The sequence below is a fragment of the Mustela putorius genome, unplaced genomic scaffold (genome assembly GCF_011764305.1).
Source record: "Mustela putorius furo isolate JIRA1106 unplaced genomic scaffold, ASM1176430v1.1 tig00000174_pilon_pilon_pilon, whole genome shotgun sequence".
Classification (NCBI taxonomy): domain Eukaryota; kingdom Metazoa; phylum Chordata; class Mammalia; order Carnivora; family Mustelidae; genus Mustela; species Mustela putorius.
In genome coordinates, this window is record NW_025421304.1 from 3067831 (window position 1) to 3085790 (window position 17960).

Here is a 17960-nt window from a genome sequence, read left to right on the forward strand (position 1 = left end):
AAATAAGGTGAATGGAAAATGTTGATCAGTCAATCAATGAATAGTAAATAGCTAAAGTTCTACCTCGCCTGTGCTCTTGATTCTCTATTGCTTTTTGGCTGGTAGATGGTAAAGGCCTGGTTGATACAGGGCTCCTTCTCCCAACAGGTGCTGGAGCAGGTAAGTGGGCCGAGGCGGTCTGTACTGCTTGTTCCATGGTTGGGCTTTTTCTCAAAGGGTCTAACTGAGGGCTTGAACGACCTAAAACGTAACCAAAAGATAAGAAACTACCCTATCCTCTGGGGATTTCAAAATAATCTAGACCCTCAAAAAAAACAAAAAGAAAAAAAAATTCTCCAGTTTTATTTCTATCAATTTAAATCCTTAGCACAAATCTGAATTCATCTGTTTATTAGACCAGAGTTTAAAACTGGTTATTTTAAGTGGGCTGGGTCACTAGGCTAGTAGAGAAACACTGGGAAAATAACCAAAAAACAAAAAAAAAACAACCCTAAAACCCCCACCAACCAACCAACCAACCAACCAATGGAACTTTATCTGTATTTCTACCTGGTGCAGTAAGATTTAAGTAAATTTTCCAAAAACTGTTGCCTGGGCAAGATGTCCCAGGAATATTATCAAAGATCATGTTGTATGCAGGTAGGATGCAGGTTTTTCGCAATAATGACAACCCCAAGATTATACTGACACTTAAGCCATTATTTCCAGAGGCTGTAACCTACAATTTTTAGTACTTTCTGAAGAGATGTCTGAAGTGGTACTTTTATAAATACTATCTCCATTGCATTTCCATTATGAAGGAAGTAAAGAACCAGAAAGTTAGACAGGTGAAGTCCTTCAATACCCTAGGGGGCTTGGGAAAATCATGCATCAGTATTCAAAGGCCAGCAACAAATACACCCTTCAGATAGTAACAAAGTCACCATATTCATTTCTGGTCATTTGAAAGATCTTTTGGAAGCTTCTGGTTATTTGAGTTGTGCACTCCCAAATTCCATTTTCCCTTTTTTTGAGGTCAGAGCCTGGTCACAGCATGGACAGAAGAATGTAGTATCAGAGGCTCCCATCACCTTTTGTCTGTTTGCTGTAAATCTCTGCTCAAGGTGCTCTCTTGTCCCATGATACTGTATGGGATGTTTTGCTTAAGAAGATTATGTTCATTTCATGGAAAAAAAATTCCAAGTATGTGGCAAATGTTACTACCCACCAGTGCATCTCACAGGCTCCAAACACTGGTGAACTGGTGAGTGCTTATAACACACTGGTTATTGTGCACCAAATGCTTCAGGGACCATTTATTAGTAATTTCCCCAAGTTTATGGTTATCTAAAGTATGGAATTACAAATGTGTATCACCATTTCCAGCCATTAATTCCAAAGCTGACTCTACCACGAAGACAAACAGTGCAATGTTCCCATTGATTACAACAGGAATCATGGTGGTTTGTAGAAGTTCTGGCCTATGAGAAAACATTTTGTGATCATTTATCACCTTATACAGGAATTTACTTATAAAACAACTGATAAGTTTTTTGGAAAGCCTACTGTTCAATTTTACAATATTACATTAAATGATTTTATACATTTTTCTTTCTTAAAAAAAAAAAAAAAAAAAAAAGACTTATCAGAGTGAGAGCATGAGCAGCAGGGAGGGGCAGAGGGAGAGAGATAAGCAGACTCCCTTGCTTAGCAGAGAGCCCAAAGTGGGGCTTGATCCCAGGACCGTGGGGTCATGACCTGAGCCAAAGACAGACACTTAACTGAATGAGCCACCCAGGCATCCCTATCTTATACTCTAAAACTTGTCTCACTGAGGCTTTTGAGAAAAGAATCCTGTGACCCACAAGTGTTGCAGAACCACAAGTGAAGGGGTGTTCACAGCAAGCAAGGTCTGCTCTGTACTTTTTTTTTTTTTTTAAAGATTTGATTTATTAGAGGAGAGAGAGAAAGCATGTGTGCATACAAGCAGGGGTAGTGGCAGGCAGCAGGAGAAACAGATCTCCACTGAGCAAGGAGCCCAATGTGGGACTCTTGGGATCATGACCTGAGCCCAAGGCCCACTGAGTCACCCAGGTGTTGCCTGCTGTGTACTTTCAAAACCTTTGTGACTGAAGTCTTCTAGTCATACTGTCAGCTGTGTTATCCACAGGGAAATACAGATAATGCTAGACATACCATTTGGGAATAAACCCAGAAGCTGGTTTCAGTACAATAAAAACAGCCCACTCATCTGCACATTCTTACCAGTTCAAAGAAAACTCTATGTATTTTAATTTTGTAAAGTTGGTAAGTTTTCATTGATGAAACTTAAATGCAGAGTTCCAGGCTTTCTCTGTCACAGGTTTATATAAATATACTTCTTTTTTATAATATGTACTTCAAAAATTTTTAAATACTTGAATCTATTTTATTTTAGTCCTAAATGTGAGGGAAGAAATCTAGATCGAATATTTTTCCCACATTATCAGACAATTGTCTATCCCAACATTACTTACTGGATAGCCAGCTTTCCTCTACTAATTTAAGAATAGCTTTATCATGTATCAATCACTTATTTATATTTGGAACTATTTCTTTTTTTTTTTTTTTTAAGATTTTATTTATTTATCAGAGAGAGAGAGGGAGAGAGCGAGCACAGGCAGACAGAACGGGAGGCAGAGGCAGAGGGAGAAGCAGGCTCCCTGCTGAGCAAGGAGCCTGATATGGGACTCGATCCCAGGATCCCAGGACGCTGGGATCATGACCTGAGCCGAAGGCAGCTGCTTAACCAACTGAGCCACCCAGGCGTCCCTATTTGGAACTATTTCTGACTTTTATTCCTGCCCTGCTTTATGTGTACTTTATTATCAAGTAGGTAAGCCCTATGTCATTACTTTTATTTGAAAAATGTCTAACTATATGTCCATGTTCATTTTTAGGACTGTGTATCTCTTTTATTAAGTTCTCCTTCTATTCTATTTGGATTTATTAAAAGTATAGTAAATTTAATGAAGAGACACAAGGTCTTCCTAATACTAAATCTTTGTATCTAGGAATAAGATCTGTTTCTATGATTACCTGTGACTTCTTTTATGTCCCTCTACTACATTTTGTATTTTCTACAGAGGTTTGCCGTATCTGTTATGTATTTTTATTTCCATTACATAATCAGTGGGTTAGGTTTTAGAACGACTATTGCTTTTTATGTGTGTAACTTTATAGTCTACCTCTAATTTCAGTTTTAGTTAATTCTCAACTCCAAGTAGAAAGTCATAGCACTGCCAAATAATACTAATTCCAATATTTATGCCTGTTTTGTTTTCATGTGATTAAACTAAAAGTTTCAGAATGATGCTGAGTAGTAATGATAACAGGCATCCTGACTTATGATTTTAATAAGTGCTTCAATATTAAGGTTAATGCTCACCACTGATTAAAATAGTTAACATCTACTAAGCAGGAGCACTGCATACATTTTTTAACATGTAATTCTCACAGTAAGTTACTTACCAATAAAGCCCCATTTTATTTTATTCTTATTTATTTTTTCAAGGTTTTATTTATTTACTTAAGAGAGAGTATGAACGTGAGTAGGGTGGGGGGGGAGGGTGAGAGATTCTAAAGCAGATTTCACCCTCAGAACGGAGTCCATTGTAGGGCTGGATCCCATGACCATGAGATCAGGACCTGAGCCAAAACCGAGAGTTGGCCACTCAACTGACCCTTTATTTTTTATAAAGATTTTATTATTTATTATTATTATTTTTAAAGATTTTACCTATTTGACAGACAGCGATCATAAGTAGGCAGAGATGCAGGCAGAGAGGAGGAAGCAGGCTCCCCTCTGAGCCACCCAGGTGCCCCTAAAGATTTTTTAAGTAATCTCTGCAACACAATGTGGTTTGAGCTAACGTGGGGCTCAAATCCACAACCCCAAAATCAAGAGTCATGTGTTCCACCCACTGAGCCAGCCAGGTGCCCCTCAAGTCCCATTTTATATTTTAGAAAGCTAATGCTTAAAAAGATGAAGAATTTTATTTAAGAAAGAATTAAAAAAAAAAAAAAGATTTTATTTACTTATTTAACAGGGAGAGACAGAGAGAGTACAAGCAGGGAGAGTGGCAGGCAGAGGGAGAAGCAGGCTCCCTGTAGGGTAAGAAAGCATTCTTAAAAGAAAAAAAACCCCAAAAGAGCTATGGAGAAATATATACCTCTATTAACCTACAAAGAAGCCTGAAGTGTGTACAACAAAAAGTAATTACTTGTTATTTCTGGACAGTGGGACTATGGGTGTTTTATTTTCTTTCTTACACCTACTGTATTTCTAACTCATCTATAACAAATCTTTGGACTGTTGAAAAAATTAAAAATCAATTTAAATCAGTAATAAGGACAGTAACTATTTCAAAATATCTAAAGTGAGATACATAGGATCATGTTTAGTATTAGCTTGAGTTTACCCTCAACAGCTTTAAACAATATCATCCTGTGACTACAGATAGCATCCTTCTGAAAAGACTTTACATTGTTTTATTTAAAAGTGACCATCCATATAAAGCAATGTGTCAGTAACAAATGCTTCAGATACAGATAAAAAGATAGAGAATCTTGGGACCACCAAAGATTATAAAACTGGCTGGTAGAAAAAATAGATTTTAAAATATTAAACAGGATCCTGTAAGAAGCTAATTACGATGCACACTGCCACATTCCAAGGATTCTGATATAGCAATCATTAGCACCTACTTTTTTTTTTAATAGATTTTATTTATTTGAGAGAGAGAGAGAGCATGAAAGGGGAGAAGGTCAAAGGGAGAAGCAGACTCCCTTTGGAGCTGGGAGCCCGATGTGGGACTCGATCATGGGGCTCCAAGATCATGGCCTGAGCCAAAGGCAGTGGCTTAACCAATGGAGACACCCAGGCCCTGTATTTTTAAGCAGCACTCCAGATGATTTGGTTGTGGGTGGCCCACACTAAGAACCGCTGCTCTAGATCCTATGCAGATGCTAGGAAAGACTCAACAGTACAAAGAATAGCTTGTTTTTTTAAGCTACTACTTCAAGTAAATCAAGAATAGTTCATTTTCAGTGGTGAGTCTGGGACTAATTTGATACATTTAAGTATTACATACAAGTTATATAACTGCCTTGCAAAAAGTGTCAAACTTAGAGAAAGTTCACTGGTTCCCAGTTTTATGATTTCAGAATTGTAAAGAGTCTAAACAGTGGATGTCTTTCAATAATATACTTATTACAATAGCAACCAGGAGAAAAATCTTAAAAGGACCAAACAGAAGGATACATGTGATCTGCAGGCTGCAAAAGCTCTTACATTCAAAGTGAAAGACAAAAACCACTAGAGATGTTAGGAATGGTTTATATAAAAGAAAAAACAGCTTACCTTGAGATAACTGTGTTTTTAGTGATCTTGTATCCTGTGTAAAGGCAGAACCAACTGCACTACTTTGGGATAGGGTACCACTGTTTGATGTTTCTGTTCCAAAGGATGTCAATGAACTTCCAGCTTTAAGAGATTTTTTTTTAATGAGAAAAAAAAATTTTAATTTAAAACTTTCAATTATATAAAGTAATATACCATTTTAATGATGATAACTGTTGCCACTCCTACCCCCTGCAACACACATGCATATTAATAACCCTGGAAATTAACTAAAGTGTATCAAAAATAGTATGAGAAATCTTTTACACTATATGAAAAAAGCAAACCAATATATACACCAGCATCTCTGGATGCAAACAATTTTTCTAAGAGCAATACTGTCCTAAGCAGTTAGAAGGACAGCAAGGACCGACGTTAGACACTGAAGTAGCATAAACGGTATGTTCTACACCAGTATTAAGGTGTAATTATTTTAATAATGAGTATCTGCACAAACAGCCAAATTAGCCAACAGGTCTATGAAGAGCTTATCCAGCATTTCCAAGGCACTAGCCAATGGACTCTAGTTCATTTTAATGCTTCCCTCCAGGATGGTACTGTGGGGCTGCATTCTGCTAAAGCAACCACAAAAAGTTCTGGTAGTATGAGTAACAAATCCCTAGAAAGGGCCCAAATTCTTTGCTATATGAGGTTATGTCAATCTTCTCTAAATTTCTGCAGTCCTTACAGATTATTCACTTTTCTTACGCTGTGTTCTCTTCTGACTTAATATTTAATCTATGTAGGTTTTCTGTAGTAGGAACTATTTCAGTAGCCCTTCCTCTCCCATCTCTAACTCCAATCTAAAAATGATAGAAGATCTCTTGTGAAATACAGATATAACCACATTACCACTGTGTTTAGGACCCTGGGATGGCTTTCCACTGCCCTTAAGATGTAAGTTTGGATTACTTACCTCAGTTTATCAGACCCTCCCCTTATCTGTCTACCTCTTTTCTCACCACTTTCCTTATTTTCATCAGTCTACTCCACAGCAGTTGACCCATCTGCTCTTTTTTTTTTTTTTTAAAGATTTTATTTATTTGATAGAGAGAAATCACAAGCAGATGGAGAGGCAGGCAGAGAGAGAGGGAAGCAGGCTCCCCGCTGAGCAGAGAGCCCGATGCGGGACTCGATCCCAGGACCCCGAGATCATGTCCCGAGCCGAAGGCAGCGGCTCAACCCACTGAGCCACCCAGGCGCCCCGACCCATCTGCTCTTAAACATTTGAAGATCATGATCAGATTCTAGCAATCTTCTGATTTCCCAGTTAAGCAACTCCAGTTCCTTCAAACCACGACTTACCTTCCTACTGTCTTTAACACTGCCCCCTCCGATTTATAAATCCTAGTTGTTCATACCCTTCTAAAACAGGGCATCAGAACCTAGCATAGAATTTCAGATAATGAGAATCACTAGGACTCCCCTGAAGGTGGAATCCAGTCAGGATACAGCCCTGGCCAGCTCAGGAGTGGCCTAATGTAACTTCCCACCTCGCCAGGAATGTGGGGACTAATGCTTAAAATGATTGTGGGAAGTTAAATCCATCCCATTATCCCTAGTATTTCTGGGCAATGATTAAGACATAAGCCACTCTGAAGATGTGTAGTCTTATCTGCATGCTGCTTTGTTTCCTCACCTCCTCCAACCTCCCACTGCTTGCCCTCTGGTTAACAAACTCTTCTATGTATCTTTATGTATCTTTATTTCCTCCATCTCTTCTCTGAGTTCCTGGTTGTTATCATATCCATGTTCCTTACTCTAATTTGCCTCCTGGTTTATCTCACATTGTTTTTTTGTTTTGTTTTTTAAAGATTATTTATTTGAGACAGAGAATGAGCAGAGAGGGGAGACGGAGAGGAAGTGGGAAAGAGAATCTTAAGCAGACTCCATGCTAAGCGTGGTTGGGCTTGATCTCATGAACCTGAGATCACGACCTGAGCCAAAACCAGAAAGTCAGACAATTAACTGACTGGGTCACTCAGGCACCCCTCAAGTTGTTTTTTATATATGGTGTAAGGCTTGGGCCAAGGTTATTTTTTTTCCAAATACATACTGGTTAAGGAGATTTTCCCCTCTCCATTGAACTGCACTAACATCTCTATTTTAAATTACTATTTAAGTAGGTCTATTTTTGTACTCTCTATTCTTTATTCCTGGTGTATCTGTCTATCCTTGTATCATTAAGTCACTGTTCTGATTCCTCTTAACTTTACAGTAAACCTTGAAACCACATACAAACTTCAAACTTTATTTTAAAAGTAGGTTCCACACCCTGCATGGAGCCCAGCACAGGGCTTGAACTCATGACCCTGAAAGTAAGACCTAAGCTAAGATCAAATAGTGGACCATTAACTCTCTGAGCCATCCTGATGCCCCCTTTCTTCAAGACTGTTTTGGCTATTTTAGGTTTTGTATTTCCATATAAATATTAGAATCAGTATGTCAATTTTCTTTCTTTTTTCTCTTTCTTTCTGAGAGAGAGCACGAGTGGGGGGGCTGCAGAGGGAGAGAGAATCCCAAGCAGGCTCCATGTCTAGTGCAGAGCCCAACATGGGGCTCGATCTCATGACCCTGAGATCATGTCCCGAGCCGAAAATCTGTGGAGTCAGATGCCCAACCGACTGAGCCACCCAGGCACCCCTATCAATTTCTATTTTAGAAAGTCTACTTGGATTGTGTTCGCTCTATAAATCAATTTTGGGAAAAATATTACCTTAAAAATAATACTGAATTTTCCAACTCATGAGCGTGGATTAAGTCTCCATTTACTTAGAACTTTAATTTCTCTCATCAATATTCTGTGGTTTTCATTACAGAGCAGTTTTCTCAACTTCAGTACTACTCACATTTTGTGAGGAGTTGTCCTATGCATTGTAAGATGTTAGGAAGCATCCCTGGCCTCTACCCTCTACATACTAGTAGTATTCCCCCAGTGGTGACAACCAAAAATGTCTTCATATGTTACCAAATGTCCCCTGCAGCAAGAAGGTAAAATTAACCCTCCTCCACTAAGAACCACTGTTGTAGATGTTTTCAAATATCTTCCGTTGTATTATTTCCTGGGTATTTGATTTTACTGTGCTAACTGCAAGCTGTGATGCATTTTGCATTTCATTTCTCAATAATCTGTTCTAGATCACATGTCAATAAACTTCAACTACAAGTGACCAGACGATAAATATTTAGGGTCTTCAGGCCATATGGCCTCCGTTATAACTACTTATACTCCGCCTGTGTAGTATAAAAGCAGCCATAAACAACATATAATAAATGGGTGTGCCTGTAGTCCAATAAAACTTTATAAAAACAGGAGGCTGACTGGATACAGACCAGTTTGGCAACCCATCTGTTCTAGAATAAAAAATATAGTTCATTTTGTATTCTCTTACCATGCTAAATTCACTTATTCATTCTAATGGTCTGAATATTCTTTTGCATTTTCTACATACACAATCATGTCACCTTCAAAGAGAGACATTTTTAGTTCTTGCTTTTCAATCTCTGTATCTTTTTACCTTGTCTGTATGTATGTAAACTTTTCATTTCATTGACCAAATTTAGGAAATTCCCTCCCATTCCTCAGTTGTTGATAAATTAGGTGCTGAATTTTATCAAATGCCTATTCTTTATCTCTTGGGATTATAGTTTTTCTCCTTTACTCTGTTCATATGGTCAATTACTAATGATTTTCAAATGTTAAAACGTTGTTCCATTTCTGAGATAACTTTGTCATTATGTACTATTCTTTTTATGAATTGCTGGCTGGCTTTCACTGCTAATACTGTGTTAAGGGTTTTTAAATACATGTCCACAGTATGGGCTGTAATTTTCTTTTCTCCTAATGATCTCATTAAGATTTTGGTATCTTAGTTAGCTGCTGGGATACAGTTTATATTTTTTTAAATTTTTATCTTTAATATTTTTAAGATTTTATTTGTCAGAGAGAGAGAGAGAGACAGAGAGCGAGCACAGGCAGACAGAGTGGCAGAGGGAGAAGCAGGCTCCCTACAGAACAAGGAGCCCGATGTGGGACTCGATTCCAGGACGCTGGGATCATGACCTGAGCTGAAGGCAGTCGCTTAATGAACTGAGTCACCCAGGCGTCCCTATCTTTAATTTTTATTTAAAAAGATTTTTATTTTTTTATTTTTATTTAAAAAGATTTTTTTAAAAAAAGATTTTATTTATTTATTTGACAGAGAGAAAGTTCACAAATAGGGAGAGGCAGGCAGAGAGAGGAGGAAGCAGGCTCCCCACTTAGCAGAGAGCCCAATGCAGGGCTTGATCCCAGGACCCTGGGATCATGACCTTAGCCGAAGGCAGAGGCCTAACCCACTGATCCACCCAGGTGCCCCCAGACTGATTTTTGACAGAGAGAGATATAGCAGGAGAGGGAACACAAGCAGGAGTGGGAGAGGGAGAAGGAGGCTTCCTGCTGACTAGGGAGGCCTGAATAGACAGAAAAATGGGTACATTTCATCCAGGGAGCCCGATGAAATGTACCCATTTGCCTGTCTATTTAGCCAATAGTACTCTGTCTTGTCCACAGGGTATTATGAGACGTAGCATGCCATGGCTGTTTTACTGTTTCCTTTATTGTGAGGTCACTAGTTTTTCCTAAGGTTCCATAAATCAAAGTCAATAAAGACCTAATCTTTGCACTTAAGAATTATTTTAGCATCAGCTTTAAAAAAATAATGTTTTAATCCTGTCTGGTGTATCATTCTTTTCAATGTATGAGAGTATCTATTTCTTCACTATCTTGCAAAAATAATATATATATATACATACATACACACACACACTCAGACTTTTGGGCTTTTGCCAAACTGACAATTCCTCAGAAATGGTGCCTCAGTACAGATTTACTTTGTATATCTCTTATAAGCAAAACTTAAGCATTTTTCCACATTTGGGAACCATCTGTATTCCTTTATTTCTGAAAAAGGCAAAGTTAGTTAGTTCCTAATAACTGCCTCTTTTTCTGTTGGGCTGTAGGTCCCTACAGATGTTACGATATTAATCCTTCATTATATAAATTGCAAAAAACTTATAAAAAAGACTGTAACATATAAAAATTAAAGTGGAAAAAAATTTTCCCAAATAGCAAGTGTTTCCCTGACTTAAACTTCCTTTTTAAGTCAGAATGATGTACTGTATTCTTACAATAAAGTAAGCTAGAGAAAAGGAAATGTTATTAAGGAAATCATTTGGAGGTGTGTGGCTGAGTTAATCGTCTAAGTCTTGGTTTTGGCTCAGGTCATGACCTCAGGGCCATGAGATTGAGGCCAGTGTCTGCTCAAGATTCTTCCACCCTTTCCCTTCCCCTGCTCACACATGCTCTCTCTCTCTCTCAAATATCTTAAAAAAAAAAAAAAATCACATGGTAGAAAAAGACATTTATTAATGTATTTATTGGAAAAAACCCATGTGAAGGTTGACCTGTGCAGTTCGGATACATTTTTGTTCAAGGGTCAACTGCACTAGCGATCGAAAACAAGAGGCTTAGACTAAAATCTGGCTTAATCTGTGCTAACGCAAACCATATCTGAGTTAACTCCTTTTCTAAAAATCACCTACCACCCTAATCAATGCAAGAATTTTCCTCCTTCTCCTCATTTTAGCAACTTCTAAATATTATATATAGCTCTTCAGTCATTCCACAAATTATCCTACCAATATGGAAATCAACAAAAAATAATCATCTACTGCAAAAATTACTCAACTGATATAGAAAATACAAATAAAACCCTCTACCTTTGTGATACCCAAAGAAGAGTAAACTAGCAACTCGCAATAATATTAAAATTAGATAAAGCATTTATAAGAAATAGATATTGATTAGAAAAGCAGGCTCTGAGGAATGGTAGAAACATTATTTACTATGTAACACTATGTGCTAGACCCTATTCAAATGCTTTACACATATTAAGTCATGCAAACTTCACAGTAATGTACGAGGTAGGTGCAGGAATAATCTCAATGTTAGCCAACTACTCAATTTACTGAAAGGAATCTCAAAAGGATAATTTAAAACTGCCCCTTATTTGAATCCTCAGAATAGGATTCTAACAGTTATAGCTAGCAGGATAAATCTGGATTTACCTCCTTCATATATCATCACATTAGGAGACACTTAATTAGGTAATTGTGGCAATTCCAAACTTTATGACTTGATGATTAAAATGGTGACCATGAGAGGTCTCCATTATAAAGGCACAATGTTGTCCCCTCTGTAATTAATTAACTGTGGGATGATACTTTAAGGCCATTTTAATATTCTGTCCAACACTGTTCACCCAATGATTTTAGCAACCACTGATAATCCTTACTAATTAATACTCTGGATGTTACAAAAATGGTGATTTTCTATATCTACCATTCCTTCTCTTTATTAGCTGGGATTTTTCTGTTAAAAAAGAGCATTGTTTGGGCACCTGTCAGAAAAACATGTGCTCTTGATACTGGGGTCCTGAGTTTGAGTCTCACGGTGGATGCAGAGATTACTTAGATAAATAAACATATAAAAAAAGAAAAAGAGCACTGTTTCCCCTTCTTTTTTCAAGGGGCCCATGTTCCTTCTAGTGGGGAATGGTATTTAGAAACCAAAGAACTGGGTCTACACATATTCTTTGCTACAGGGTATCATTGCTTCTAGGTCCTTTCTATGAACAGAGTCAGGAAATAACTAGTTTTTAAAAAACAAGTTCACATTCATGCTTCCAATTTACATTCAACATCACAGGGTTGTTCCTTACCCCTGTGTTTCTTTCTCTCTTCTCCATGGAAAAAACAGCATTTCCCAGCAACATCACTATATTATTTGCCCTATTCTATATACATACAAAACAGTTTCAAAATTAACACCAATACCACTACTAATTATAAGCCCTAAGTCAAGGGTTTTTTACAGTTCTATTTGTTCTTATACCCCTATTAAGAGTGTAAAAGTTGGGGCGCCTGGGTGGCTCAGTGGGTTAAGCCTCTGCCTTCGGCTCAGGTCATGATCTCAGGGTCCTGGGATCAAGCCCCGCATCGGGCTCTCTGCTCAGCAGGGAGCCTGCTTCCTCCTCTCTCTCTGCCTGCCTCTCTGCCTACATGTAATCTGTCTGTCAAATAAATAAACAAAATCTTAAAAAAAAAAAAAAAAAAAAAGAGTGTAAAAGTTATTTTAATTCCTCTTTTTTTCTGTGTGGTTATACTATCAATTTGATATAAACTTAGCACCAGTTATTTCTGTTTGTATCCATTCAATTTTAGGATTTATTTTTTTCCCATCCTTTTTGATTTTATGAGTAAGGAAAACATTTAGATACTTGAAAAGTCACAACCACATAAAAATAAGTATATTTATAAAAGGAATTAATTTGGGGTGCCTGGGTGGCTCAGTTGGTTAAACAACTGCCTTCAGCTCAGGTCATGATCCTGGAGTCCCAGGATCGAGTCTTGCACTGGGCTCCAGGCTCAGTGGGGAGTCTGCTTCTCCCTCTAACCCTCTCCCCTCTCATACTCTCTCTCTTTCTCAAATAAATAAATAAAATCTTTAAAAAAAAAAAAAAAGAATTAATTTTAACAAAATTTGTTGAAACCGGATTTGTGATGCAGAGAAACAATGTAAACTGATAAATTGTTATTTCAATTGAATTAAAAAAGATAAAGGGCTAGAATTTGAGATTTTAAAACGTACTCTTCAGTGTGAAAATTTCAGTAAAGGTATACTGCAGAGTTAAAATGCATAGCTATGAAAACAACACAACACCGAGCTGATCTGATTATATCTAGCTTTCTCCTTATAGTGTTAATGTTTCTAAAACACTGTTAAATGAAGCATCATGCCCCCAAACATGTTATATGTGATTATCTTTTCACATTCTACCTAATATAAATATCCCTTAATGGCATTATTATTCTTTAATATTAGCATTATCTCCAATGCTCTTTTTGAAAACCCATCCTATTGGGGAAAAACGCTTATTTTAGGATTTTTTTTAGATTATTTTATTTTTTTAAGTAATCTCTACACCCAATGTGGGGTTTGAACTCATGACCCAGAGATTAAGAGTTATATGCTCTCCCAACTGAGTCAGCCATGTACCCCAGAAAATAAATGCTTATTTTAAATGGATAAATCTTATGTAAATTTAAAATAAAACTCAATGATATTTGGCAACTGAAGAGATCTAGATTTTTAAAAAAATGTGACTAAAGAAAAATGTGACTATTCTGAGAGAAGATTTTGTAGAACTACCCTTTACTGAAGACATTGAATAAAGCCTTTAAATTAATGTTACACAAAAGGAACACCAAACATGTCTGTAAATTTATGGTAAAGAAGGTAAATTTTAAAAAAGGAAGAGAAAAGAAAAAGAAAAAAGCATAACATACCAACACCGACAGCACCAAACTGCTGCCCGACTAATGAACTTGGACTGAACTGACTGTATGTTGACATCCTGCCAAAAGGTCCATAGGAACCCACTGACTGGAATGAAGAAGTAGATGAGCCTAGTGAAGACTGAAGAAAGATCATGGGTTATTTTTCCAGGCTCTACACAACATTTATATAATGAAAAAATTAGAATATTTGCATTTTTAAAGAAAACCTTAAATTATAACTACTAGATACAAAAGCAATTATAATAACCTACAACATACATTTACTATCAAAACAGTTTAACAACCTCCTGATTTCAATATTTGTATATACATGCCAATTATACTTGATGTGACTTATAAATGCATTTTTCTACAGTTAAGTAGAGTGAAGACCTTTACAGCAGGCTTAGGAAAGATTACTTGCAAAGATTACTTACAAAGAAAAGTTACTTGAATAAATAAAGTAACTTTGTTTGAAGAAAAAATATGGGGAAAAATTACATTTGGTTATGCTGAGTTTTAGGTCTGGTGCTGACAAAAACAAGGTATCTCACTTGTGATTTCAATCATCTGAGGTGTGCTATTAAATTTACAGGAAAGAGATGCAAAAACAAACTACCCCACATAAGACCATTTACATTTTTATTTTTCATCTATTTATTTTTTTAACTAGGCTCCATGTTCAGCATGAACTCATAACCTGAAATCAAGGCCTGAGCCGAGATCAAGAGTCAGATGCTAAACCAACTGAGCCCCAAGACATTTACATCTTTAAATATATGTATCATTAAATTAAAGAACATTTTATAGGGGCACCTGGGTGGCTCAGTGGTAAAGCGTCTGCCTTTGGCTCAGGCCCTGATCCTAGGGTCCTGGGACTGAGCTTTGCATCAGGCTCCCTGCTCAGCGGGAAGCCTGCTTCTCCCTCTCCCACTCCCTCTGCTTGTGTTCCCTCTCTTGCTGTGTCTCTCTCTGTCAAATAAATAAAATTTAAGAAGTCTTCAAAAAAAGAACACTTTAGGGGCACCTGGGTGGCTCAGTGGTTAAGCCTCTGCCTTCAGCTCAGGTCATGATCTCAGGGTCCTGGGATGGAACCCTGCATCAGGCTCTCTGCTCAGCAGGGAGCCTGCTTACCCCACTGTCTCTCTGCCTGCCTCTCTGCCTACTTGTGATCTCTGTCTGTCAAATAAATAAAAAATCTTTAAAAAAATAAAAAAAGAACATTTTACAAAAATTTTAACTTACTAAACCTAAAATTATAGAACATAAATATGCATACTATATATTCATTTATCTTAATATAAAATATCTCATAATACAAATATGAAGTGCACTACTGACCAAGGATATAAGCTCACTGATGGTAGGACCCTCTGTGTACATGGCAGGTGTTCAATAAATACTACTGGTTGTATGAATCAAAAGGCCGAAAGTCAAAATTTATGGTGACTAGAAGTTATTCAACACCAGTCTGACTTATGTTTTCTTGGTTCTTCTGATTCCATAAAGCTGATAACTTAAATAACAATTTCCCAGGAGAATTATCAGAAGATTTATATAAGACATTCAGCTAACACTACTCCTTGGTATTGGCTATCTCTATTAAAATGTGTTTCTTCTCCCTCCCTTTAAGAAAATTCACATTTTCTCAGGACTCTTCAGACTTACTTCCTTAAAAGTTAAGTCTTAACATGGAATGAGGGGAAAGAAGAGGAGAGAATTTCTCCAGTTTATGTTCTAAGAATAAATTTAATTATTTCTTACTAAAAACCTTATATTCAAGAAAGTTATTAAATAAATGTTAAAAGGCACTTTCCTTTTTTCCCCATTTTTAAAAAAGATTTTATTTTTAGGGCATTTGGGTGGCTCAGCTGGTTAAGCGTTGGTCTTCAGCTCAGGTCATGATCCTAGAGTCCTACGATCGAGTCCCGTAGAGGGCTCCCTGCTCAGGAGGGAGTCTGCTTCTCCCTCTCCCACTGCCTCTACTCCCCACTTGTGCTCATGTTTTCTTAAATAAATAAAATCTTAAAAAAAAAAATTATTTTAAAGTAATTTCTATACCCAACATGGGCTCAAACCTGTAACTCTGAGATCAATAGTTGCACACCCCACTAATTGAGCCAGTCAGGCACCCCTCTTTTTTTTTCCATTTTAATTTTATATACCCCTATTTATTTCTTTAGAAGAGTTCATTAGGTATTTAATTTTTTTTTTAAGTTCATTAGGTATTTTAACATTGGAAGACAAATCTTTTTTTTTTTTTAAATGATTAAAAAAAAAAAGATTTTATTTATTTATTTGACAGAGAGAGATCACAAGTAGGCAGAGAGGCAGGCAGAGAGAGAGAGGAGGAAGCAGGCTCCCCACTGAGCAGAGAGCCCAATGCGGGACTCGATCCCAGGACCCTGAGATCATGACCTGAGCCGAAGGCAGCGGCTTAACCCACTGAGCCACCCAGGCGCCCTGGAAGACAAATCTTATGCAAGATAATATATACTCTAAGAATCTGTTTTGTGGAAAACTCAGTAAGCGTATTTTGGTGCAAATAACCAAAGACTGACAAGAAAATGGGTTGAGAAGAAAACAGATCCTAGAAGAAAATCATGGGGGCCATATGTTTTTAATCAGCCATGCCCTAAAATGCATACACTCCTATGTCAATCTGCTTCCTGTGTTGTTGTAACTAAAATTCAGGCAGTTTCTATATATTTCCAATTATCATGTAAACAAGCACTGTAATGAATACCCTCCTTGATTCATAATTTATAATCTTTTAGGAATCATGTATTTGTTTTTAATAAAATATAAATTTTTAATTTCTTTTACTAAGAATACTTAGGGTCTTTTTTCTTTTTTTAATTTCTTTTTAAAGATTTTATTTATTTGATAGAGAATACAATTAGGCAGAGAGGCAGGCAGAGAGAGAGGGGGAAGCAGGCTCCCTGCTTAGCAGAGAGCTCGATGTAGGGCTCGATCCCAGGACGCTGGGATCATGACCTGAGCCGAAGGCAGAGGCTTTAACCCACGGAGTTACCCAGGCACCCCTGGGTCTTCTTTTTTCATACCTTATTATAAATATATTTTTTAAAGATTTTATTTATTTGTCAGAGAGAGAGCACAGGAAGGGATCAGCAGGCAGAACAGGCAGAGAGAGAAGCAGGCTTCCTGCTGAGCAAGGAGCCCGAAGTGGGACTGGATCCCAGGACGCTGGGATCATGACCTAAGCCAAAGGCAGATGCTTAACAGACTGAGCCACCCAGGGGTTCCCTTTTTATACCTTATTTAGAGAACAGAGCAACATACCTGTGTATGTTAAAATCCTTTTATGTTTGTGTTATCTTATTATACAACGTTGCATGCATATTATATGTTGTGTGTGTATGAATATGATACCAATATGATTTATTCCTTTTTTTCACTGAACCTAATAATCTTACCTAACAATGGCCATTACCACCCTGGTTTGTAGTATGAACCAAATATGGATAATAGTGTAAGTGACATGGATCCTATATTCCATAGCCAGACTTTCTGGCTGTGTCCAAATTATGGCTCTACCTTAATTTACTCGCTTGTAAAAATGAGAATTATATAGCTATATTATAATTATAGTATCAAGCTCAGAGAGTATTGTAAGGATCAACTTATTCTATCTGCAGTAGTTAGAATAGTGCTGGTCATTCAGTTAGACCTCAATAAATGTAAGCTATTTTAATTTGCTAAAATTAGAAAATATTTTATGGTAAAATAAAACAACAAACCTCTGCTATTTCTTACTTTACTGAGTCCCAACTTATGATCTAAAGAAAAAAACCTAGATGGAAGACATTATCCGGGTATTTCAGGTATCTAGGTAACCAGGAAATGATAAGCAAACGAACATTCAACTGAGGGAGAGAAAGAAAGAAAAAAAAACACCCTACCCCAAACCCAAAATCCAAGACTAGCTACATACTTCAAGTTTTCTTGCACTCCACAACAAATTTACTATCAGTTACCTGAACGATAGCTGGGTCCTGAGGCAAAGAACACTGTGGTTTTGGTGGCTCACAAACAGTGAGGTCTTTAATATCACTCCCACGGAATATGATGTATTCAAAGACTTCATCTCGAGGTGGTATGGGACGATCTGTTGGTCTGTCTTCTGTACCAAAGGACCGAA

General features: G+C 37.2%; 1 protein-coding gene across 6 annotated transcripts in view; it reads right to left on the minus strand.

Moving 5' to 3' along the window:
* LSM14A (LSM14A mRNA processing body assembly factor) overlaps window positions 1-17960 on the minus strand; it is a 55863-nt gene that overhangs the window by 12216 nt on the left and 25687 nt on the right. For 3 of the 6 annotated variants that reach the window (XM_004765196.3, XM_004765197.3, XM_045075981.1), the window contains exons 2-5: window positions 17797-17960; window positions 13808-13937; window positions 5381-5503; window positions 64-240 (exon numbers count right to left, since the gene is read on the minus strand). In XM_004765196.3, coding sequence (XP_004765253.1) covers window positions 64-240; window positions 5381-5503; window positions 13808-13937; window positions 17797-17960 — 594 coding nt within the window. The remainder of the gene's footprint in view (window positions 1-63; window positions 241-5380; window positions 5504-13807; window positions 13938-17796) is intronic. The other 3 variants (XM_045075983.1, XM_013062858.2, XM_045075982.1) reach the window with 1 other exon arrangement.